This window comes from Lissotriton vulgaris, chromosome 2_1, assembly GCF_964263255.1.
Source record: "Lissotriton vulgaris chromosome 2_1, aLisVul1.2, whole genome shotgun sequence".
Taxonomy (NCBI): Eukaryota; Metazoa; Chordata; class Amphibia; order Caudata; family Salamandridae; genus Lissotriton; species Lissotriton vulgaris.
This window is the reverse complement of record NC_141687.1, coordinates 2037455964-2037480172: the sequence shown is the minus strand read 5'-3', so window position 1 is coordinate 2037480172 and position 24209 is coordinate 2037455964. Positions and strand designations below refer to the sequence as shown.

At 45.6% G+C, this 24209-nt stretch overlaps 1 protein-coding gene across 1 annotated transcript in view; it reads right to left on the bottom strand.

The window, feature by feature from the left end:
- FAM227B (family with sequence similarity 227 member B) overlaps positions 1–24209 on the bottom strand; it is a 629863-nt gene that overhangs the window by 227032 nt on the left and 378622 nt on the right. The window contains exon 5 of the mRNA XM_086958267.1: positions 2310–2370. Within this exon, the coding sequence (XP_086814393.1) occupies positions 2310–2370 (61 nt within the window). The remainder of the gene's footprint in view (positions 1–2309; positions 2371–24209) is intronic.

Sequence of the window (24209 nt, the reverse complement as noted above, 5' to 3'; positions counted from 1 at the left end):
ATGGTTTGCTTAAGGGCAGACTTGATGCGGACAATGGCAAAATACTTTCTAATATTCTTGGTTTGGCAGGTAAAAGTGCTGTCCCTCTAGCGCCCCTATCTCTAGTTGCGGAAAAAGGTTTTGACTACATTAATTGGCAATTTGGATTTACCACATAACACTGGGTTGCCCCTAAATTGACCTAATTTAATACATTATTATACTCTGCCCCTGTGCAAGGGTTTTTGTTAATGGCTACTTTTCTCCTTACTGTTCGTACATAGAGGTCCTCTTTACCCTTTGTGATTTGTCCTTGCTTCGAACCCTTTCTTGAACGCATAAATTGCAATAACCTTATCTTTGGTTTTAGACAGGGCTCGCTAGAGGTAATAGTATCTTCCAATTGCCAATGCAGATAATGTTCTAATCTGTATGTCCAACCCTTAGACCTCCCTAAATCCTTCTTTACAAGAGATTTCATTATACTCTTGCATTTCTGGTTATAAACGTAATCTTTCTAAAACTGAAATTTTACCATTGAACTCCTTATGCTATCTATATATATTTGCTAATACTAACTTTGCATGGTGTCCTTCAAAAATTAAAAAACTATGGTACATATCAGATACACTTCACCAAGACTTCACTTCCTGAAATCCAAATTACACACGTTATGTTTAACTTGGTCTTCTTTACATCTATTATGGTGGGGAAGACTTGATACTATTGAGATGATGATTGTACCACATGTCCTTTATAATACCTCTATGTTGCCCTTTTAAAATCCTAACTACTACTTTAAACAAATTGACTCACTGCACCAGGTTTCTCTGGAATAATGAGTGCCCACATATGGCCTTTGATAAACTCAAACAACGAAGTTGTGAGGGGGTGTGCGATTCCATGAGTTTAAATGATAATCTTCCTCATTTTAAACAGTCAATTTTATGCTATGATTAACAACTTTCAAAATAATCCTATTCCACAATGGGTTGCTATTGAACTGTCTTTATTGAATGGTTTCTCCATTAAAGTTGTCATTCATATGTCTAATTGTATCTTTATGTCCAAATCCCCATTTAAAAATAATCACATCATTTACTTCATACATTATTTTCTGCTAATTTAAATTTTCAACAATGCTTTCTATATTTCTCAATTTGGTACAACAAATTTCTTAAATTCTGTAATAGATCTTTTCACTTTATGCACTGAAAGAAGGGTATTACGTTTGTTAATCAATTTCTGAAATTCCATTGTATCATCTGATTTCCTACAACTACTTTACTAGTTGCCTGACTCGTTTTTGAAGGAGTATAAGTTAATTTCCTCATCTCTTTATTGATATTTTTCCACAACCAACTGCATTCTGACTCACTTACACCTATCCCGATCACACGGTTAGAGAACATTTATCACAAACCTCTTCCTAAAGCTACCCTTATATAAAAAATGTTAATTTCTCCTAATTCTATTACAACCAAAAATTCTCTTGAGTTATTATGGGAAGCGAATCTCTCTGTCTTGTTTTCAGCACAATTCTGGGACAAAATTTGGCTTAAAATATTTTGTACATTGAAGCCTGCTCGCATTACACAGTTCTTCTTTTTTTTATTTATAATAGAGCTCTTATTACTCCAGAATGTACCTCTAAATGTTACTCCTCTGCTTCTCCATTATGCTGTTCCTGCTCTAAACATACTGGTTCTCTCAGACATATGTTATACAACTGTTACCATGTCACTGCAGTTTGGTATTAATGTAAAAAGATTTTTCGATGTAAAGTTCCCCCTACCCTACACAATGTTTTCTTAGGTTCCTTATCAGTTTGTTTAGAACATTTTTCTCACAAACTCATACTGATTGATCTTTTCATTTTTTGGCTTTTGAAGGTATACCTTCTTGTTGGAAAGCTGTTTCTAAAATATTTGTATTAGCATGGTGGAACTACATCTGTGATGAACACAGAATACATAATGTATCTACACTCTTTGCATCAGAGGATTAAGTCAGATCTATATTGATTACCTATTACTGCTTTTCTATCCTCACACTCATCAATGTCTTAAAATGTTGCTCTTTTCCTTGTTTCCCTTTTCTCTCTTTTCCTTCTTCTTTTTACAATTTCTCATCTATACTTCCTACTTTCTTGTCATCTCTTTCCTTTTGTATACAAAATAACAAAACCTCTTTTATTTCATACGCTTTTTTTCGCATTCCTTTTGTCATGGATAATTTTTTAGAAATGTTGCTTATTTTTTGTTATTGCCGTTTACATACCCAATAAACATCATTTAACAAAATAAATATAGAATGTACACGTAGCATACCATCTTCTCCAGTAGTAGTACATTATATTTCCGGTTTGCACCAAAGATGTCTTTCTTCAACCTGCCAACAGAGGTAAAAACATCAGTATTTTGGTGAAGCAGAGTAATTTTAACTCATGTCCATCTAATAATTACGATGCCTTAGAAGCATACTGCACTGTGTAATATGTTTTCAAAATACTACATTGCTGCTGCGTTACTTGGACATTTCAGGTAGGCTTTGGGCATATGTAAAATGCTGCATGGTTAAAGCCCCACACTTTAATTGATGTAATGTTAGTGCCTTTCACCCTTATTGTTGCATGGTAAAACCCATTCACTTGACTGAAGTCCTAAACTGATATATGGACAAAGCCGTACAGTCAAGAGAATATCTGGGAATGTATGGGGTATTTAACTGCTGACCAACAAAGGTAGTCCTGAAGCAGCAAGCATATTGACACTGTAAAAGTCTTAGGAACTAGCAGTCATATAATAGTAGTGTGCAGGTGACCCATAAAACATAGTTAAAGATATTTGTTTTACAACATTATTGTTATGGCACCACTAATGAGTTGAGCAAAGTGCAGGGCAGACAGTCACACATGCTTTTGTAGGCGATGCACACGGTTTGCTGTGGAGCTGACTTGGCTGCATTGTGTTCTTATGACGGTGGTACATCAACATGTACCTCTATAAATGCAGAAACTCCTTGGTCGCCACTAATGTCGTAGTTCCTAGTTGATTTTCACCACCGGGTATAAAATTAAACGGTGTATGAAATTGTTGTGCAGTGCTACTAACAGGAAGCACTGAACAACCAACCAGAACACACTAATGCAGATTCATTGTATTTAATTGAAGATGCATTGTATTTAATTGGTTATTGCCCATCATCTATTGCCAAAGCAATGATCTATGTACACGCCCGCACTGTAAATGAGTCAGTCAGTCAAAGAAAACTTTATTTCGACCATACAGGCCAAAAAAGCACTTAAAAAACAGTACAATATATATTAGCTAAAAAAACAATACAGTATGTCATCATAAAAGCTATGTAAATTATTTCTGTGTTTTAGAATTAAAACACTGCAAATGTGCACTTTTTTAATACTTTCTTGGATTGGCTCCCTCATGCCTACTCATTATTCTAGGGCTGGATATGGTACGATGTACAACAAGATGTATACTTTCTACGTTAAATACAAGAGGGGGTAGAATGGCACATTTATATAGCAAGTGACCAATTCATTGATAGATAAAACTCCTGTTGGTTGGTAAAAACGTTGAATTTATGTGATAAATATTTATAAAAGTAGTAAAACGTCTGAGTTAAAACAACTATACTTATATAATTAAAACATCTGGGGAGAGGGTTTATTACAGTGGGGGTGATCGTACAAAACATGTGTACAAAACCGCATAATTACCGCTGGTGCATAGCATAGCGTAGGTGAAATTACAGTGGAGCTAAGAATTTCCTAGGAGGGTTTTCTTTAGAATAGCTCTACGGTTGCACCACATAGAATATAAGAACCAGGAGATAGAAACCACAGTAGGTGTGTCGGTTTCTTACTTAAAAGCCTGAACCCCTCTGTGCAGTGTCTAATCCCCATATTTCTACACAATTGTAGCAACCACTGAGACCTTGACTTTCCATAGGCAGGGCAGAAGAAGAGGACATGCATTTCAGTTTCCTCGGCTTGTTTGCACCCTGAACAATCTAATGTGTGGGCACCCTGCAATTTATTGGTAAAGGCTCGGAGCGGGAGTGCCCCATGTCTAAATTGGAGAAAGAGTTTCTGTGCTATAAGTGGTTGGATATAATCCAAAGCTGCTTCCAGCCTGCATTGCTGCTTAATTTCCAAGACACCTAGAGGTTAAGCAACCGGGCTTGGTACCCCGCTATAGTAGGGCCAATTTAAGGTCTCTATGGGAGTGGAGATCTTGCCCCTAAACCCTGCTTGTAGATGTGTTAGTACATTATTCTCTTCGATGCAAGATTGCAAACACCCCAGGAGTACACAAACAAAGATTTTTTGTGTGGCATCCAGAAGGCTTATGGGGCGGTAGTTAACTGGATTGAGTGGTGAGCCTTTTTTACGTATGGGGATCATTTCTGCCCCAGCCCATGTGGAGGGCAGTTCCATACCTTGGAGGACGGCGTTAAATATTGACCACAAGTAAGCTGCCCAAACTAAAGGTTCGGAGCGATATAGGTCGCCAGGGATTCTATCCAACCCCAGCGCTTTAGCTGGAAGTAGCTTGCACAATGCACCTGTGATCTCCTTCATTGTACAGAGTGGAGTGTCTAAATTTGGGAGCTCCGCGTCTAGAGTGGCTGTTTCTACCCTACCCTCTTCCTCTGTAGCCCTTGAGTTTAAGGATTTAAAATGGGCTCTACAGACTTCTTCCCCTAAGTTTGGTGGTATAGCCAATAGGCCTTCAGATTTCCCTGTCTTGACTAAGTTCCAGAAGGCTCTCATGTCGTGATTTTCTAGTGCCGATTTTATTTCTTCCCATTTATCACTTTCCCAGTTAATGTTCACTCGATCTACAATGTTTTTATACTGGACCCTGGCTTCCTTAGTTCATGGCCTATCATTCATTCTGATGGAGGTTAGAAGGGCTTGCTTGGCTACCTTACAATATTTGTTAAACCATGGGTGCCTTGGTTTAGAATTCCGCCTCAGCCTTTTACTTTTGTGAAAAAATTGTGCTAGGGAAGAAAGTAGGTCCTGGTGTTTTTTTGTAATTGTCATTTGTGAAGATAGAGAGATAAAGTGCTGCTAGTCGTGGAGAGTTGGAACGCAGCTTCTAGCAAAGGGACAATTTGTTGGTATAAGGAGGCTACTTTATCCGGTGTTTGAGCAAGTTCCCCCAGCGTACGCTCCTTCTTCCTTCAGCCAGTACTAGGCTGGGGTTAGATTTTGGGGATGTGTTGGGGTGGCCTTCAGCAAATGGAAGGGACATTACTAAAACCAGGGGATTGTGGTCACTCTCATAGCGAGGTGGAACCTTAAAGTTGAGGAACCTGTGCCATAATCCGACATCTACCAAAATGTAATCTAAGATTGATGCCTTCCCGGGTCTATTAAAAGTAAAGTTCCCAGGACTATCGGATGGCAATCGACCATTGCAGGCCCTCAATTAGTGGGTTATTGTGAGTGCATTCATTTGTAGGACCAGAGGAGACCATGCCCGTGTTGGAGGGATGTTGGCTCTGGGATTGTCCAAACTGAATCCTCCTCACTTGTAATACTTGTGGACAGGCCGTTCAAGGGCTCAAATTGGCAGTTAAAGTCCCCGCCTTTCTCCGGTATAGTTGGGATATATGAGGTTAGGCAGTCGAGCGTGTGGGAGGGTTGCCCATAGCATACTGGCCGAGAATAGACATTGATTAGAGCAATCTTTGTAGTGTTAGGGAAGGAGAGGAGAACACACAGAATATCCGGGAAAGAGGTCTCTAACTGTTTGACCTTGCAACCCAGGTGGACTCCAACCCAGGTGCACAGGCCCCCCAAAGGTCTCCCCCTGGTCCCCTGTACAGCTGGTATACAGTACGAAGCATAGCCCATCCTGAGGGTGTCTGCCCTCGACCATGTTTCCTGGAACATGCATAGACCGTGTTGGTTTATGAGTGCCCCCCTAATCTGGGAGATCCAATTTCGAGTTAAGACCAGCAATGTTCCATGATAGGGTCCGTGTGCTTGATGGTCCTACTATGTTGGCTAAAGGGGCCTTTGGGGTGGCCTGAGTTATTCTTTGGGCCCTACCCCTCCCCTCGGGCTGTACTCGTTGTCCCAATTTGTGTTGCTAGATGGAATGAGGCAAGGCTCTAACGAGCCACCCACATCAGTTTGCTCCTTGTTGCATTTTTGCTTCCCATATCCATCCTTTAGTACTGGTGCAGATGTTCTGTTCTAATCTCGGGTTTGTCACTGGGCCATGTGTGGGAGGGACAAGTGGGCTTTAGTTAATCTACCAAATCTAGGGGGCTGAATCTGTTGGCACTAATGTCACAGTTCCTAGGTGATTTTTACCATGGGGTGTAAAACTAAAACGGTGTACGAAATTGTTGTGCCGTGCTACTAACAGGAAGCACTGAACAACCCACCAGAACACACTAATGCAGATTCATTGTATTTAATTGGAGGTGCAGATGCATTGTATTTAATTGGTTATTGCCCATCATCTATTGCCGAAGCAATGGTCTTTGTGCACGCCCGCACTATAAATGAACATTTTTCAGAGCAGTTTAATTTTAAGGATTTGGGGCCCCGGGCAAGACGGATATTACAGGGCCCTGTTTAGAACAACTCTAAACCACTTTCTTTTTTTTTAAATAAATTTTTTATTGCAGATACACAAGGAGCCATTGCACAGTCTGTCTGCGGACCTCAGTATACATCAGCTGTTGTTGCAATACACCCTAGAACATACACAGCCATTTAGCCCACACCCCAAAGGTCGGGCGGCGATCGTTTTCGGTGTAATATTTTCATCCACGATTACCAATTACAATCAGTCTTTGGCCATCCCAGTTTCTGCAGTTTTGTTTTTTGGTTATTTAACATCGCTCAAAAATATTAAACTAGAGATAACACATAGATCAGTGATTTGTCAATAGAAGGTGGCCAATAACCAATTAAATACAATGGATACTTTTAGAAACTGAATCACAGAGAAACATCTGCCATGTTTTGCCTGGGCCTCAAAATCCTTAAAATGTCGCTGGAAAGGGCAAGAAATAGCAGAGCAAGAGAGAAATCACTTTCCAATGGGGCTCTTTTAAAGGTGGGGACCGTAGGCAACTTCCCATTTTTCCAGGGTCTTAAAACGTCTGTGATCAGCCATCAATATAAAGTCGTAGTAGCAGTGAGTGTTATTATCAAGCTTACGAGTAGTTTAGCAGACTATTCTGCTCACCCTTTCTGAAAATGCAATAGGCACTTCAGCTCAAATGCATTTTAAAGCCCACAAAGACGACGTAACATTCCGGAGAGCAGCAGCTTCCAGTCCGCCTAGTCCATGTATGTCACGTCATTTAATACTCCGCGCTGGGATTTCACTTCCAAACGCGAGACACCACAAATGGTTGAATTCAATTCGTTCAGCTGACGGAGCTTTCAACAGAGGCTTTACTGGGCCTGTTTGTTATATGTGGCCGGCAGACATCTGAGCATTCCTCATTGGCGCGAGCTTGAAAGGTGCTGGGGAACATCTAGAGAGCGGAGTCACGCAGCTCTGAAGTGTTAAAACTTGGATTGCAAAAACAAACAAATACTCAAAGCACAGAATGAGGAGGACGTATTTAAGATGCACTTTTAGCATGCCGTATGGAGGCGCAATCCAGTGTGAATAAAGGACTATCACCGAAATGAGATGATTCGACGTTGTCTTGTTTTGGTTTTGGCTTCCTCCAAAAACACACTCGAGTTTGCTATTTCAGAACATAAATAACTTTTTGAAATCTGCAGCCAGCCTAAAAGGAGCTCACCTCGAGGTCGAGGACTATTTAGATGTCCAGTAAAGGTGGGTTTGCCTGTTAAGGCACACATCGCTGCGCTTTGCAATCCAGGCGCTGCTTCATTTTTAAATATCCCCGTTTTTGTCATTTATTTTAAAAATTAATTAGGATTCTTCCTTGTTCTTAGCTCACCTCACCTGCCGCATTGCTTGCACTTTAATCTGTGATCCCCACCGCGGTTTCAGCGGGCTGGCCATCGCGTTGAAGGAAACTTGGAGCGCCATCTTGGGGGTTGAGAGGGGAAGCTTGAGATATCGGACGAGCGCTCTAGCAGTCAGGCTGACTAGCTAGAGCCCTATATAACCCTAGTATGGTGGCGCGCAGCGTGTGCACGCTGCGTGGGCGCCGTAGCATCGCCGGAGTCACGCCAGAGTCCAGCCCGTCTGCGCTGAGGACGGGCTGGTTGCCGGGTCGTTACGAGGACAAATCTACGACTATCAGGTACCTGATTCCTGATCTGCTTAGGCTCAAGCCACCCGGGCTCCCTTGTTACCATAAAATTTCTCCGGAGGATTTTCTACATCCTCTATTCTGTGGGTGTTCCCTTGCGGTTTCTGGGGGCTCTAGTCCCCCTTTGTCTCCTCACCCTACGGGACTCCATACTAACAAAGGAGGCAGCACTGTTAGAGAAGACGGCTTCCTCATCAATGCGCGCTCGCTTATTAAGCATAATATTGCCTTTAAGGACTTTGTGCTGGACAGAAAGCCCTCATGGGTATTCGTCACCGAAACGTGGGCAAAGGATTTGTCTGGCCCAGACCCTGTTGAGGCAGTACCAGAGGGATATTTCCTAGCCCGGCTGGACAGAATAGGGTGGGTTGGAGGAGGGCTGGCTATCCTTCATAAGGAAAGTATTCAGTGTCACACCCTACCCTTATCGGACCCTCAGGACAACATTCAGGCCCTCTATTTCTCCCTAAAGGGAGTTCATGATTCCCCATTTAATGGGATTCTGATTTATCGTCCTCCTGGCCCTAGAGCTGATTTTGGACAACAGTTATTTCATATCCTTGAACCTTACTTTGGTCACGAACATCTAACAGTTCTGGGTGACCTGAACTTTCATTTAGAGAAGCTGGAGGTTAGTGATACTTTCACCCTGCTGGATGCCCTGTCCTCCTGTGGGCTGGCCCAGCTGGTGAGAGGTGCCACCCATCAAGCTGGTCATACGCTTGATGGGGTCTTCTCCAATGACGACAGGTTGACTTTAAAGGACCCCCTTCCCCTCTCTTGGTCGGATCACTTTGCCGTACCGATCGAAGTGACCTCTCTGATTGTTGACAGGAGAGAAAAGGTCCCGAGCAAAATGGAATCACGGAGGAATTTTAAAAATATTTCTAATATCTCTCTTGCCCCCTGGATTCCTAGTATGTACACTCCCCAGGAGGCAGATGTCCATTTGGCGGTCTCGCAGTTTGACAATGCTGTTATTATGGCATTTGACGAACTGGCCCCTGCCCGGCTGCGTTACTCGGCGAGAAAAAAACTGTTGGCTCCGTGGTTTTCTGAGCACCTAAGACTCCTTAGACAAGGAGTCAGGAGACAGGAGCGTCTCTGGCATACCAGCTGGGATCTAAGGGATAAAGAGGCGCATAAGATCTTATTGAGGGGCTATAAGGCGGAGGTTATAAGGTAAGCATGAGCGAATTTTGCGGATCTCGCGTTCGCGAATTTTGCGGATTTGCGGATTCGCAATCCGCAAAATCCGCGAATTCCCGCGAATTTGCGGATTTTTTTTTTTGTGTGTTCGCAATTGTTTCTGCCAGTTCGCGAGGATTTGGTACTAGTTCGCAATTGCGAACTTACTTGTCGGCTCGCAACGGTCGCGACTATGTTGTTTCTACGTCTGGCTCATCATCACAGCCTCCCAGCACCCTCTGTTTTACCACTGGCACCCTCTCTTTGACCCATGCCACCCTCTGTTACATCAATGCCACCCTCTGGTTCATCATCACTGTAGAAGATGGGGGGGAAAAGCAAGCCCACCTGCCCTGCTTGAACTGACATGAATTAATTTGGGGTTAGTTTATTAACACCTGCCCTGCCCCAACTGACAATAATGAATTAGGGGCTAATTAATGTGTCACTGAAAGAATTTAAAGTTCCAGCCTGGCACCTGCTTGTCTGCTCCTTTAGCTGTAAATCAGGACCTTTGTGGCATACAGTTAAGGTCAGAGCAGGGTCACACAAAATAGTTGCAAGCAGGCAACCGAATTCTGGAGGGCCCCCTCAGGAAGCACTACAAAGAATCGTTACAAATCATGAGGTTGACCTTTTGCACCTGCTCATTGCTTTTGCTTTTGCTGAAATCGTTTTTCGGTTTTTTTCGCGCTATTCGCGGGGCGCGGCGTCGTGCGAAACCGACCGCGGAAGCCGCCAATTCGTGCGAATGAGCATTTTATTTTTTTTGCGGCTTGTTGTTTCGCGAGTTTTTTTGCAGTATTCGCGAGCCGCTTGCAGCGCAACACGCGAATTTACCCCAAGGTCGAGTACGGGCGCGGCCATTTTGTTTCCGTGACGTATTTCCGTTTCCGCCCGCTATGTATAATCTCGCGCAGTAAGCGCATTGCGAGTAGAGGTTCGCACGAGATCGCGCGGGAAATCTACAGGTTCGCACGAGATCGCGAGGAAAATCTCGCGCGAACTTTCTTTCGCGCTCGTGAACGGGCGCCGGCCATCTTGTTTTTCATTCATTTCCTGTGTCTGGGCATGGTGTTTAATCCTCTTGGTATCTTTGCCATCCTTTGCTTGTTTTCAGTTTTTTTTTTTTACGATTTTGCTTCTTATCTATCCCTCTCTTTTCCTAGCTGTATATTTTTGTCTTTTCTGCTATTTTTCTTTACTTTTAAACTACTTTTTTAAACTCTTTTCTTTTCTTCTTCCCTATCCTATTCTTTCTTAATTTTCTACTTCTTCCTACCTTACCTGCCCAGACCATGGTCAAGCCAGGCGCCGTGAAGCTGCCCAGGCACTTGAGGGCCGCAGCGGCGGCGGGGAGTAGTGCTGGACCCAGTGGCAGGACAGCATGCGGGAGATTGAGGGGGGAGCAGGTGACGCGACGGGAGATATTCAGCCCGGAGGAAGTGGGCGCGCTGGTCTACTTCGTCCAGCGCCGCCTGCCCAGGACCATCGCGGGAGGCGGCAGGATCGCGGCCGGCGGCTACAACATGCTGGAGCGCCGGAAGCGGTGGGAGAAGGTGTGCTGGGCCATATCCCACCTCTACGGGGTCCAGCGCACCTACAGCCAGGTCACCCATCGCTGGACGGACCTCCTGGACCGCGAGCGCGACCTGCTGGACCAGCTCGGCTTGGAGATCCCTGGGCTTGGTGAGTAGTAGTAGCCATTTAATCACTCACTACTATGATGTTTTCTCCTGCTCTGTGTTGTTGTATTGCAAATATTTGTTTTTTACATGGAGCAAGCCAATAATGCCGCTGATGACGATTACATTGTAGTTAAATTATATTTCAAAATCTTCTGTGCATTTCAGGTGCACTGCTCTCCTTCTCAGTGGCGTTGCTACTATGCTTATTTGTTTTCTATTTCGTGGTCTCATTGGCCTGAGTAACTATTATGTATGAGTGTACTTTACAGAACTGCGTAATGCTAGACACTAGGGGGCAGATTACATTTACAAGCCCCTTGCGCCACGTTTACGTTACCTTGCGTGACGCAACAGCGGCGTAAACGTGCCGCATCCCTGCGAGTCATTTACAGCATGACGCATCTAGGGAGATGCGTCACGTTATAAAGCCATGGGCCTGCACCACAATGGGTGCGTTCCTAGTACGCAGGGTGGGCGGTCCAGCGGCTGTGCGCCTCGCAAAATTGCCTGCGTGAAATGTACAAGATTTAACGCAGGCACTTCTGCGACGCTGCTACGTCAATTCAATTCCTTATGTCTGCTCGAAGCAGGCGAAAGGACTGACACAGCATGTTAAGTATTGGGTGGCCCTGAGCATTACTGGAGTTGCATTGCCTTGGCGACGTGACTCCAGCGATGCGCCGCTCTTACGTGACGAGATGCGTCACGCAAGTGCCTACCCTTGCGCCAGGGCGCGCCGCATTGTAAATGAGGCACATCTGCCGTGTCGCAAGGGTAGTTTTGCGTGACGCATTTGATCTGGCGCATCTCTGGAGATGCGCCAGAACGCGTAAGTAAGTATGCCCCTAAGGGGCAGAATTGCAATTACCGTCGCATCCCTGCAAAGTAGCAGGGATGCGCCATTAATTGTGCGGCCCGCTACCACCACCAAACATGGTGCGCCGTATTTGCAATGCGGCGCACCATGGGCCCAAAACGTCACCGAAGCTTTACTGCTGGAGTTGCGTCGCAACAATGGCGCAGCTCCATCAATGCTCTGGGGTACCCTATCTCCCCAATGCTGGGTCAAGCCGTACGTCTGCTTCAAGCAGGTGCAGGGTTTGTGTGACGCATCATTGTCCTAAAGGTGACTGATTGATATTTTGTAGATTTCCCTCAGCCACTATTAGGATGTGTTCCAGCGCAGGAATGCCCTCCCTTGCGCCGGAACGCCCCCTGATGGCGCAGGGCTTTATAACGGGATGCATCTCCCAAATGCGTCACGTTGTTATAATATTATACGCTGCACCATGGCGCCCTTTTTTGTTTAGCTGCTGCGTCACAAAAGTCACGCAAGAACGGCGCAAAAGAGCCGCAAGGGCTTAAATCTGCCCCTTCCTTTGTAACCCTGACAATAAGAAAAATAGTGGCGGTGGATTGATAGTTTGACTATTTAAATGACTGGTAATGTAGCAGGCAACTGTTAGTGTTGTCACTGATCTGACTGAAATCACAATGGAGTTTGTCTGTCACTTTGCGTCTTGCCTGCGGACTGCTGCCTGCCAGTCCTAGGTGAATGTTTCAGTACTTTGTTTAGTGAGTTACGTGACTTTCGAAGTCACAGGTCCGCAAATAAATGAAAAGTAACCATAATCAATATAATTTCGCGGAAATATTTTGTTATTGTTCTTTTGAAATGTTTGATTTGGTTGACATTGACAAGCAACAATCATCCATGTTTTCTGTTCTTTCTTTCATGTTGTACGTCAGCTCCCCCCAGGGGCGAGAGGAGGACACAGGAGCAGCAGGCGGCGGATGCTGTTCAACAGGGCCAGGATCGGGCAGGCGAGGGCTCCTCTGCTGGCCCCAGTAAGTTTTCATTTTAGACTAGTACCTATTTTTCCTAGCGTTCCTCATTTGACTTTTTTCAAAATTGTCTTTGCTCTTCTTGTAGACTGTATCTAAATTCTTATCCTGCCTCTACTATGACTCCCTGTGGTATTACTAGATTATTCTTATTAGTCTGTCTGTGTAGCTAACTAAGATTGCACGGTTGGCGAAACTCCCATGATTCTAGTCAGCAATAGCTCTATCAACTTAGTGCAGTCCTCTGGGATTGTCCATAATGTCTTTTGAAGTGTTCTATCTGGACTCATGCTTGCAAAAATTGCAAAACCTTTCGCTCAGTCACTCTAGTCTGGACCAAAAAACACAGATTGTATTTAAGTTTAAAAGCTTTATTAAAAGTAAACACATTTATTAAAATGAAGTCATAATAAAACTAAACGTTTAACTGATAATGGAAAAGTGGTTAGTGCTGACGATTAATTGAAGACATTTCTTGTGGTCGAGCCGAGCTCTCACCTGGTTTCAACTTGATCTTGTTGTTAGAAGTCCATCTTCTGTCTGTGTGGAGAAAAATGGTGCGTGTTAAAAAAACAGCCTTCATCAGTTGTGCCAAAAAGTGCAGCAAGACAACCTTCCCTGGAAAAAGGGACATTTTTTTTAACTTTAACGTAGACAGTCACAAATGACATTGTTTTCACATGTCTTCATTCCTAGACCAAATACTAGTGACTAGTGAGTGCTTTATTCTAACATTCTTAAATGTACTTTGTAGGTGGAACATCTGGTGGCGGGGCCAGTGTGGAGGTGGTGGTGCTCGACACGGAGGCGGAGGGCGATTCTTCAGGGGAGGAGGCGGCGGCGGCGGCTGTGAGAGTTGAGACGGTGGTGGTGGCGGCCAGAGGTAAGCTCTTATATATTCCTTACTTATTGAGATTGAAGACTAGCTGGGAAGGCAAGAATATGAGATGCATGGCTGGGTGAATGATGAAGCAATGATGGGTGGAAGGACAACAGCCTGGGTGGGTGACACAGAAACTGTATGTGTCCATATACCTGGATCATGCTACTATCTGACTCTTAGATAGCATATGTGTATCTAGAGCAGGGGTACTCCTAGTACGGCCCGCGGGCCGGTGGTGGCCCGGCAAGCCTTCCTTGGCGGTGCGCAGACCTTGCAGACAATCACTGCTCCCCCGGCCCCCACAGAGCAGAGGCTTTTTTGTATTTCACCTGTTAGCGCCCCTGCATCTCCACTCTGACAATCACTGCTCCCCCGGCCCCCACAGAGCAGAGTGGAGATGCAAGGCCACAAAGAGGTGAAATAGAACAAAGCCTCTGCTCTGTGGGGCCGGGCAAGCAGTGATTGTCAGGGTGGAGAAGCAGGGGCGCTAAAACAAACAAAGCCTCAATAATATGTTAATGGTCTTTTAAAGACCTGTTAAGTACTTTGGTGTTGTTGTCTGTGTGTGCGCGTTGAGGAAGCGGTCTCAACCCGGGCTGAAGGCTGACACAGATAGACACACACACAGTGAGATGACAGAGGGGGAGGGAGAGAGAGATGGAGGGAGGGCAGGAGGGAGAGCAGGAGGGAGAGAGATGTATGTAAATGCTGGGTCTGGTGGCTCAGTGGATGAGGGCATCTGCTGCAGGGACCTGTGTGCAACCTCATGGTCACAAGTTATCGTTTTGCTTTAGCCCCGCCCCCTCTGACTCCGCCCCCACCAGTGCGGCCCTCGGCCCCAAACTACACTGTAAATGTAGCCCCTGAGAGAAAGTTTGTGAGTACCCATGATCTAGAGAGAGTAGACGGTCAGTGGATGAACTAAGTGTAACTTTGAAGAGCATGTAACACTGCACCCGCACGTCCGTTCCAGTGTAGGAAAGGCAAGGAAAAGAACTTTTAATTTTGTCCAAATACTACCATAAATAGTAGCAGTAGTTTGTATTGCAAGCACTGCATAGATCCGGTTATTATGGTGGCCACTCCCTACCTCTCTTAATAAGTTTAGTAGTACTCAGTCATTCATGTGTGGATGTATCAGTGGTCACTCAATAAAAAGCAAAGCACCTAAAGTCATCCCATATATAAGCAAAAACATCCCATGTGAAGTGATAGATAATCAGATTATTTATCTTCTTCAATTTTCCATTTCTAGTACTCATTTCCACTGTAGGGTGAAAGTTAAATTAATTAAGCAGTAGCCCTTGAGTTGTAACAGAGTATTCTCAGTGCCACCCGTAATAGAAAAGTAAGAGCTTCACCACCTGCATGTACTGGACGGGTACAGTAACGCAACGGCAACGCAAGTCTAGGTCACTCCTCATGGCGTGCGTCTCTTTTTCTCGGGTGCAAGTTTACTGCGCTGGCATTATGCCGGCTTGCAGAAAATAACGTACCAATTTTCCAAAACAAGAGATAAGAAGAAGAATAAGACTGGTGTACTTTCATAGTCGACTCCAATGGAAGTCCACAGTGCTCGTAGAATTTGTTCCTTAAACTCCCACTAATGTTAGAGCAAGGATGAAGAAGTGTGAGGTTAGATAGATACTGGCCTCAATAGTTATGTAATGCGCTTGCAAGTTGCTAGTTGTACTGCAACACAAATTTCTGCTGAATGATTGAGTTAATCTTAAAGAGCATTGGTTACAGACTATGTCTTTCTTTCTTCATATAGGTTCTCCTTCCAAACGAACAAGGAGGAAGGAGCTGGCTAGAGCGGCCCGGCAACGGAGGATCGAGGCCACTGTTGCGGAATATCGGCGGCTGGTGGCCCTGGAGGACGTGGAAAGTGTGCAGTCGACAACTACAACAACGTCGTCTGCATCGGCCTCCGTGGCCCCACGGGCTGCCACCCAGCACAGTGGTCCACCCAGACTGAGCCGGGCTGCCAAAGGCAAACGCCACCGCCGAGCAGCAAGGGCAACAGCTGCCTCTCACAGGCATTGCACCTGCAAGGCAGTGAAGGCACGCCTGCGCCGCACTACCCTGATGGTGTCCCGCCTTCAGCAGGAGCTCGCCTTGCTCCGCGAGGAGCATGATGCCCTGGCCCAAAAAGTTAACAGCATCCACCCATAGTGTCCCTTGCCCCTTTTTTAGAGACTTTTGGGGGGTGGGAATTGGGAGTTGGGTTTTTGGGGACTTTTGAAGGACAATCGTTGGGGTTAGGGAGGGTCTTGCGGGAGATTATTTTGTTAGGGATATAAATATACTTTTTCAAACTTTATCTGAGCATACCTGTTTTTTACTGCTTGCCTGGTGGGTGGGGGTTTAACGTTGACTGTTTTCCTGAAAGTTTAGTTCCATTTTCTTCCTTTAAGTGTAAATGCCCAAATGTTTTCAACACTAAGTGCCTCTCACAGACTAAGTGAAGTGAATCCAAGAGTCCTAGGACTTTAGTAGTACTACCTTCAGTCTCTCGTCTCTCGTACTAATACTCCATTATACCCCCAAACCACCAAACGCTTATCTTACCTGTAATTTGTGTTTGAAAGTAGGGCTAGACCCAGGGCTGGCTCCACGGGAAACACCGAATAACGTTGGCAATCTTGGTCGGATAAAATTTCCTCATAGCGGTGGTACTAGTGGTGTGACACAGTGGCAGTTGCATGCCTATGAAAAAAAAGAAAATTAAATCTGGTTTGTCCTCCTGAGCAATTCAACGGTACAACTGAGAATATAGCAGGTGACAGAAGTACAGTAGAGCAGTGCCACATTGTAGCCTAACAAATGGTAAAGTATAACTACTAATTCGGTTGAAGTTCTTTCACATTAGCAATGGTTCTTTGTCAAGCAGAGTAAGAATATATCCTCGGATTTCTTCACCAGCCTGTTGCTATCACCTTATCCTCCCCACCCAGCAAGTGTGTGGATTTATTGCTGTAATAATAATTTAGTCACACATCAATCAAAACCACACAGCCCGGGGGAAGAGGGTTAGGGTTTGAAAAATGGATGGGTACGGGGGTTTTTGGGAAAGGTTTTGGGAGACAAGAAAAAATAGCACAGCATAGACAAACTATTGTGAACATAAACAAATCTTTGGGTACAAACCTATCCATCAATCTTTGAAAGTGCATGCACTACTGCATGCATGTCAGTGAAAAGTAAGTAGTACATTTGACAACTGTGGAAAGAAAGAATGCGACAGTACAGGGCCTGTGTGGAATTATTGATAACGATATTCAACATAAGATCTCTGTAGCCAGATACCCGAGAGCCTTGCTGGTCACTATAAATCCATTCACAACAACACTCAATGGGGTTGGTCTGGAAGGTGTCAGGTTTACTCCCCGTGATCCAGTCGATGCAAATATGGTTCCACCTCCAAATGTCACCAACACCCAGAAGTGTAAACACAGGGTGTTCGAGGCATTAGGCGGGGGAGAAAAATAACAAACTAAAATAAAAAATGTGGGATGGGTAAAGGTAGGGTCAGCAGGGAAAGGATACCTGTAACAGAAGACAAGACAGGCATCAGTGAAGTGCTGTCCTAACATACAAGGGTACTCTCATATAGTCTCACTAAATAACCAAGGAAGTAGACAAGTACCTGAGCACCAAGAAAACATGACCTTGGATAGGAAATACTATAGCCCTTCTGCCACAATCTGTGAGGAAGGCCTAAGAAACACATAAACATATAGTTAACGAACACACTCCTGTCGCACCAAACACACTCGCGTTATACTAAGACATCAAACCCACTACTCACAACATACCACAAACTTGGTAGAGGACTCAATGTACAAAGGGGGTTCCAAATAGTCAAAGCAAAGATGTATGGTCCAACAAAAAGGAAGAGGGAAACGGTAGTGTGTAGGAAGCAAGAACTACAACACTGCGCTCTCTAAGTAATGACCCAGTAGAGAATCTTTGGTGAAGGTCAAACAGAAAAACGTAGTTGCGACCACCACTGAATTCTGCCAACAACACACCCCACGGTGCACTACACAAAGAGAACTGGGGTAGCCTGTAGTTACCTCACTACATGCCCAGTTATGGAGGTCCTTTGAAATACACAGTTATACAACGGAGACGCGTAGTTGTCCTTACTACCGCGCTCCGTTTTAATAGTACAAAAACGATCCCCAATGTGAACGCTAACACGTGGTATAGACCGCCACTGTGCTCCGCCACACACAATTCAACCAAACAGGAATTCATCAAAGGTAGAATTCTGTTAGAAAACAGTCACAGAACCTCCCTTAACAATCCGTTCAGGCAGTAATCAGCTGACCGCACGGGCGGCCGAAGAGTTTAGAGCGGCTTTACCTGAAGACGCGTGAAGTCCGTCTACCGCCAAGGACAGAACACGGAAGCGCTCCCCACTGAGCCTCAGGGGGGGGGGGGGGGGGGAGGTGATAGTCCACAGGAGACACGATAGAAAAGCATGCAGAGCGTCCGCTCTCATGCCGGTGCAGAACAGAAACCAGAATAACGCGCAACAGGAAGCGCGTCTGTTCCCCAGATAAACTTCCTGCAAGTCTCCCGCCTACTCATGGGAAATGTAGTTTCATAGTACGGTAGGCGCTTAGGGGCTGCGTAACCTGACAGAAGGTATAGTAGATAGAAAAGGAGAAATTGCTTTTTTTCTAGGTGTCCCCTCACTCACCAGGGTTGCCCCTTGGTGACATGCTTCATCATTGGGGCCATCCCAGTCCTCTACGGCCTGGGGCGTGCTGCGACTTGCGAATTACGTAGGAGCACTTACAAATGACTATGTGTGGTGCAGATGTGATAGTGGAGTGGACTAAGTGATGTGTTAAGGGATCAATTTAGAAGCCTAGAGAGAGCCAAGAAATGCAGTCACAGTCAGAGAAAAAGGCAAGGGATACTGTATCTATGTGGTTGTAGTGGTCCTGTTGGAAGTGGTAAGTAAGTTGCCTGCAGAAAAAAAATCCTCCTATTAGCGGCACTCCTCCATTGCAGCCGACGCTTCGTCCATCGATGTTGGTCACCAGAAGACACCCTGTAAAAAAAAGCACAGCATAGACAAACAATTGAACATAAACAATTCTTTGGGTACAAACCTATCCATCAATCTTTGAAAGTGCATGCACTACTGCATGCATGTCAGTGAAAAGTAAGTAGTACATTCGACAACTGTGGAAGAAAGAATGCAACAGTAAAGGGCCTATGTGTAAATTATTGATAACGATATTCAACATAAGGTCTCTGTAGCCAGATACCCGAGAGCCTTGCTGGTCACTATCAATCCATTCACAACAACACTCAGTGGGGTTGGTCTGGAAGGTATAGTAGATAGAAAAGGAGAAATTGCTTTTTTTCTAGGTGTCCCCTCACTCACCAGGGTTGCCCCTTGGTGACATGCTTCATCATTGGGGCCATCCCAGTCCTCTACGGCCTGGGGCGTGCTGCGACTTGCGAATTACGTAGGAGCACTTACAAATGACTATGTGTGGTGCAGATGTGATAGTGGAGTGGACTAAGTGATGTGTTAAGGGATCAATGTAGAAGCCGAGAGAGAGCCAAGAAATGCAGTCACAGTCAGAGAAAAAGGCAAGGGATACTGTATCTATGTGGTTGTAGTGGTCCTGTTGGAAGTGGTAAGTAAGTTGCCTGCAGAAAAAAAATCCTCCTATTAGCGGCACTCCTCCATTGCAGCCGACGCTTCGTCCATCGATGTTGGTCACCAGAAGACACCCTGTCCACTGCCTGCCTGATGCTGAATTGTGGCTCGCTACTGTGAAGCCTGACTCCATCCTTTTTTCCCCATTGCAGAGACTGAAACCCGGCCTGTAATTATTCAACGAAAAACAGGAAGTGATATAATATTACAACACCACTGATAAATAAATATAAGGTATGTAGGCTGTGGAGTGCAAAAAGTCACAATTTGTTTTTCCTAGTAGACAGTACAATATTTTTGAAAGTGCGTACTCTGAGTCACCTTTTGAAGGATAAATAAGTATGGGCAAATTAATGTAGCGGATCTTGCCCCTCAAGCTAGGTGTACTGTAAACTGTGTTTTAGAACAAAATTAGATCTTCCTAGCAGTGCTCCCACCCAGACCCTTACTAAAGCCAGTCGCAAAAATGTAGAAGACCCCCAATCAAATCTCAAAAAACGAGGCCTAGCAGAAAACTGGTGACAAAACTTACTTTGAAAGTAAAAGTAGGCCGAAGTACCCCCTTCCTAATTACCCATTACCCACCGTGGATTGCATTCAAACCACTTGCAAGCAACCAAGCAAAAGTAGCCATAGCCAGCATCGCTCCAAGCCACGAAATCCCCCCCACTCAAACACATGCAATAGAAATACTGCTAACCCTAACGAACCCTAAGTTAAGAATAGTGGCAAAGGCTTTCTTTAACTATGCCAAATCCCCCCTTTCCCACCATGGATTTTCTTCAAAATGACTTGCAACCAAAATTACACATTCTCACGAGTGCTCTAAGACCCCAGAACTCAGTTGGAAAAATCTAGAACACCCCGAAACACATGCAATCCTGCTGCTAGGGCTAACCCTAACGAACCCTAAGTTACAAAAAGTGCCAAAACTAAAGGCTTTTCCGCGCGGATTTTGTCCCAATCACTTCTACCCGGTATTAGACCTTCCCAGGAATGCCCCAAGACCCGGCAACCCACCCGCCAAGAAGCGTAACACCCCCAAACAGGCCAAAAGCAAAATCTCATACTTGCAATATTTCTGGGCCTTCGGTCCAAACGCGCTGCGTAGCTAGGCCATAAGTCGGGGTTGGCACGACGGATTTCCTGAAAAGCAAATGCAATCAAGATTAGAGTGTCCCAGCAGTGCTCCCAGACCACGAAACTCACCCACAAACACCAGGAAGCCCCCCAAACAGGCCCCCGAAAACGCTACATAGAGCAAAATGTCAGTAATAGCCAAAAAAAAATCGGCCTGGATTTTGTCCCAACCACTTCTACCCGGTATTAGACCTTCCCAGGAATGCCCCAAGACCCGTCAACCCACCCGCCAAGAAGCATAACACCCCCAAACAGGCCAAAAGCAAAATCTCATACTTGCAATATTTCTGGGCCTTCGGTCCAAACGCGCTGCGTAGCTAGGCCATAAGTCGGGGTTGGCACGACGGATTTCCTGAAAAGCAAATGCAATCAAGATTAGAGTGTCCCAGCAATGCTCCCAGACCACGAAACTCACCCACAAACAGACGGAACCCCCCCTAAGAGCACCTCAAAGGCAAGCAAGTCATCAAAAACACAAAAAAAATTCCGCCTGGGATTTGGTCCAAAACACTTTTATCCGGTATTAGAGCTTCCCAGCAATGGCCCCAGAGCCGTCAACCCAGGAGAAAACGAGTAGAAGACCCCCAAACAGCCAAAGAGCAAAAGCACAAAAATGGGGACTTAGTCAATTTTTCACAAATTTCCCAAATCACTCCGCGCGCGCTCTGCAGCTAGGCCCTAAGTCCCCTCTGCCACCATGGATTTGCTTCAAACCTCTTGCAAAGTAAAGTATATATAGCCAGCAGTGCTCCCAGACCACGAAACTCACCCACAAACACCAGGAAGCCCCCCAAACAGGCCCCCGAAAACGCTACATAGAGCAAAATGTCAGAAATAGCCAAAAAAAAATCGGCCTGGATTTTGTCCCAACCACTTCTACCCGGTATTAGACCTTCCCAGGAATGCCCCAAGACCCGTCAACCCACCCGCCAAGAAGCATAACACCCCCAAACAGGCCAAAAGCAAAATCTCATACTTGCAATATTTCTGGGCCTTCGGTCCAAACGCGCTGCGTAGCTAGGCCATAAGTCGGGGTTGGCACGACGGATTTCCTGAAAAGCAAATGCAATCAAGATTAGAGTGTCCCAGCAGTGCTCCCAGACCACGAAACTCACCCACAAACACCAGGAAGCCCCCCAAACAGGCCCCCGAAAACGCTACATAGAGCAAAATGTCAGTAATAGCCAAAAAAAAATCGGCCTGGATTTTGTCCCAACCACTTCTACCCGGTATTAGACCTTCCCAGGAATGCCCCAAGACCCGTCAACCCACCCGCCAAGAAGCATAACACCCCCAAACAGGCCAAAAGCAAAATCTCATACTTGCAATATTTCTGGGCCTTCGGTCCAAACGCGCTGCGTAGCTAGGCCATAAGTCGGGGTTGGCACGACGGATTTCCTGAAAAGCAAATGCAATCAAGATTAGAGTGTCCCAGCAATGCTCCCAGACCACGAAACTCACCCACAAACAGACGGAACCCCCCCTAAGAGCACCTCAAAGGCAAGCAAGTCATCAAAAACACAAAAAAAATTCCGCCTGGGATTTGGTCCAAAACACTTTTATCCGGTATTAGAGCTTCCCAGCAATGGCCCCAGAGCCGTCAACCCAGGAGAAAACGAGTAGAAGACCCCCAAACAGCCAAAGAGCAAAAGCACAAAAATGGGGACTTAGTCAATTTTTCACAAATTTCCCAAATCACTCCGCGCGCGCTCTGCAGCTAGGCCCTAAGTCCCCTCTGCCACCATGGATTTGCTTCAAACCTCTTGCAAAGTAAAGTATATATAGCCAGCAGTGCTCCCAGACCACGAAACTCACCCACAAACACCAGGAAGCCCCCCAAACAGGCCCCCGAAAACGCTACATAGAGCAAAATGTCAGAAATAGCCAAAAAAAAATCGGCCTGGATTTTGTCCCAACCACTTCTACCCGGTATTAGACCTTCCCAGGAATGCCCCAAGACCCGTCAACCCACCCGCCAAGAAGCATAACACCCCCAAACAGGCCAAAAGCAAAATCTCATACTTGCAATATTTCTGGGCCTTCGGTCCAAACGCGCTGCGTAGCTAGGCCATAAGTCGGGGTTGGCACGACGGATTTCCTGAAAAGCAAATGCAATCAAGATTAGAGTGTCCCAGCAATGCTCCCAGACCACGAAACTCACCCACAAACAGACGGAACCCCCCCTAAGAGCACCTCAAAGGCAAGCAAGTCATCAAAAACACAAAAAAAAATCCGCCTGGGATTTGGTCCAAAACACTTTTATCCGGTATTAGAGCTTCCCAGCAATGGCCCCAGAGCCGTCAACCCAGGAGAAAACGAGTAGAAGACCCCCAAACAGCCAAAGAGCAAAAGTACAAAAATGGGGACTTAGTCCATTTTTCACAAATTTCCCAAATCACTCCGCGCGCGCTCTGCAGCTAGGCCCTAAGTCCCCTCTGCCACCATGGATTTGCTTCAAACCTCTTGCAAAGTAAAGTATATATAGCCAGCAGTGCTCCCAGACCACGAAACTCACCCACAAACACCAGGAAGACCCCCAAACAGGCCCCCGAAAACGCTACATAGAGCAAAATGTCAGAAATAGCCAAAAAAAAATCGGCCTGGATTTTGTCCCAACCACTTCTACCCGGTATTAGACCTTCCCAGGAATGCCCCAAGACCCGTCAACCCACCCGCCAAGAAGCATAACACCCCCAAACAGGCCAAAAGCAAAATCTCATACTTGCAATATTTCTGGGCCTTCGGTCCAAACGCGCTGCGTAGCTAGGCCATAAGTCGGGGTTGGCACGACGGATTTCCTGAAAAGCAAATGCAATCAAGATTAGAGTGTCCCAGCAATGCTCCCAGACCACGAAACTCACCCACAAACAGACGGAACCCCCCCTAAGAGCACCTCAAAGGCAAGCAAGTCATCAAAAACACAAAAAAAATTCCGCCTGGGATTTGGTCCAAAACACTTTTATCCGGTATTAGAGCTTCCCAGCAATGGCCCCAGAGCCGTCAACCCAGGAGAAAACGAGTAGAAGACCCCCAAACAGCCAAAGAGCAAAAGTACAAAAATGGGGACTTAGTCAATTTTTCACAAATTTCCCAAATCACTCCGCGCGCGCTCTGCAGCTAGGCCCTAAGTCCCCTCTGCCACCATGGATTTGCTTCAAACCTCTTGCAAAGTAAAGTATATATAGCCAGCAGTGCTCCCAGACCACGAAACTCACCCACAAACACCAGGAAGACCCCCAAACAGGCCCCCGAAAACGCTACATAGAGCAAAATGTCAGAAATAGCCAAAAAAAAAATCGGCCTGGATTTTGTCCCAACCACTTCTACCCGGTATTAGACCTTCCCAGGAATGCCCCAAGACCCGTCAACCCACCCGCCAAGAAGCATAACACCCCCAAACAGGCCAAAAGCAAAATCTCATACTTGCAATATTTCTGGGCCTTCGGTCCAAACGCACTGCGTAGCTAGGCCATAAGTCGGGGTTGGCACGACGGATTTCCTGAAAAGC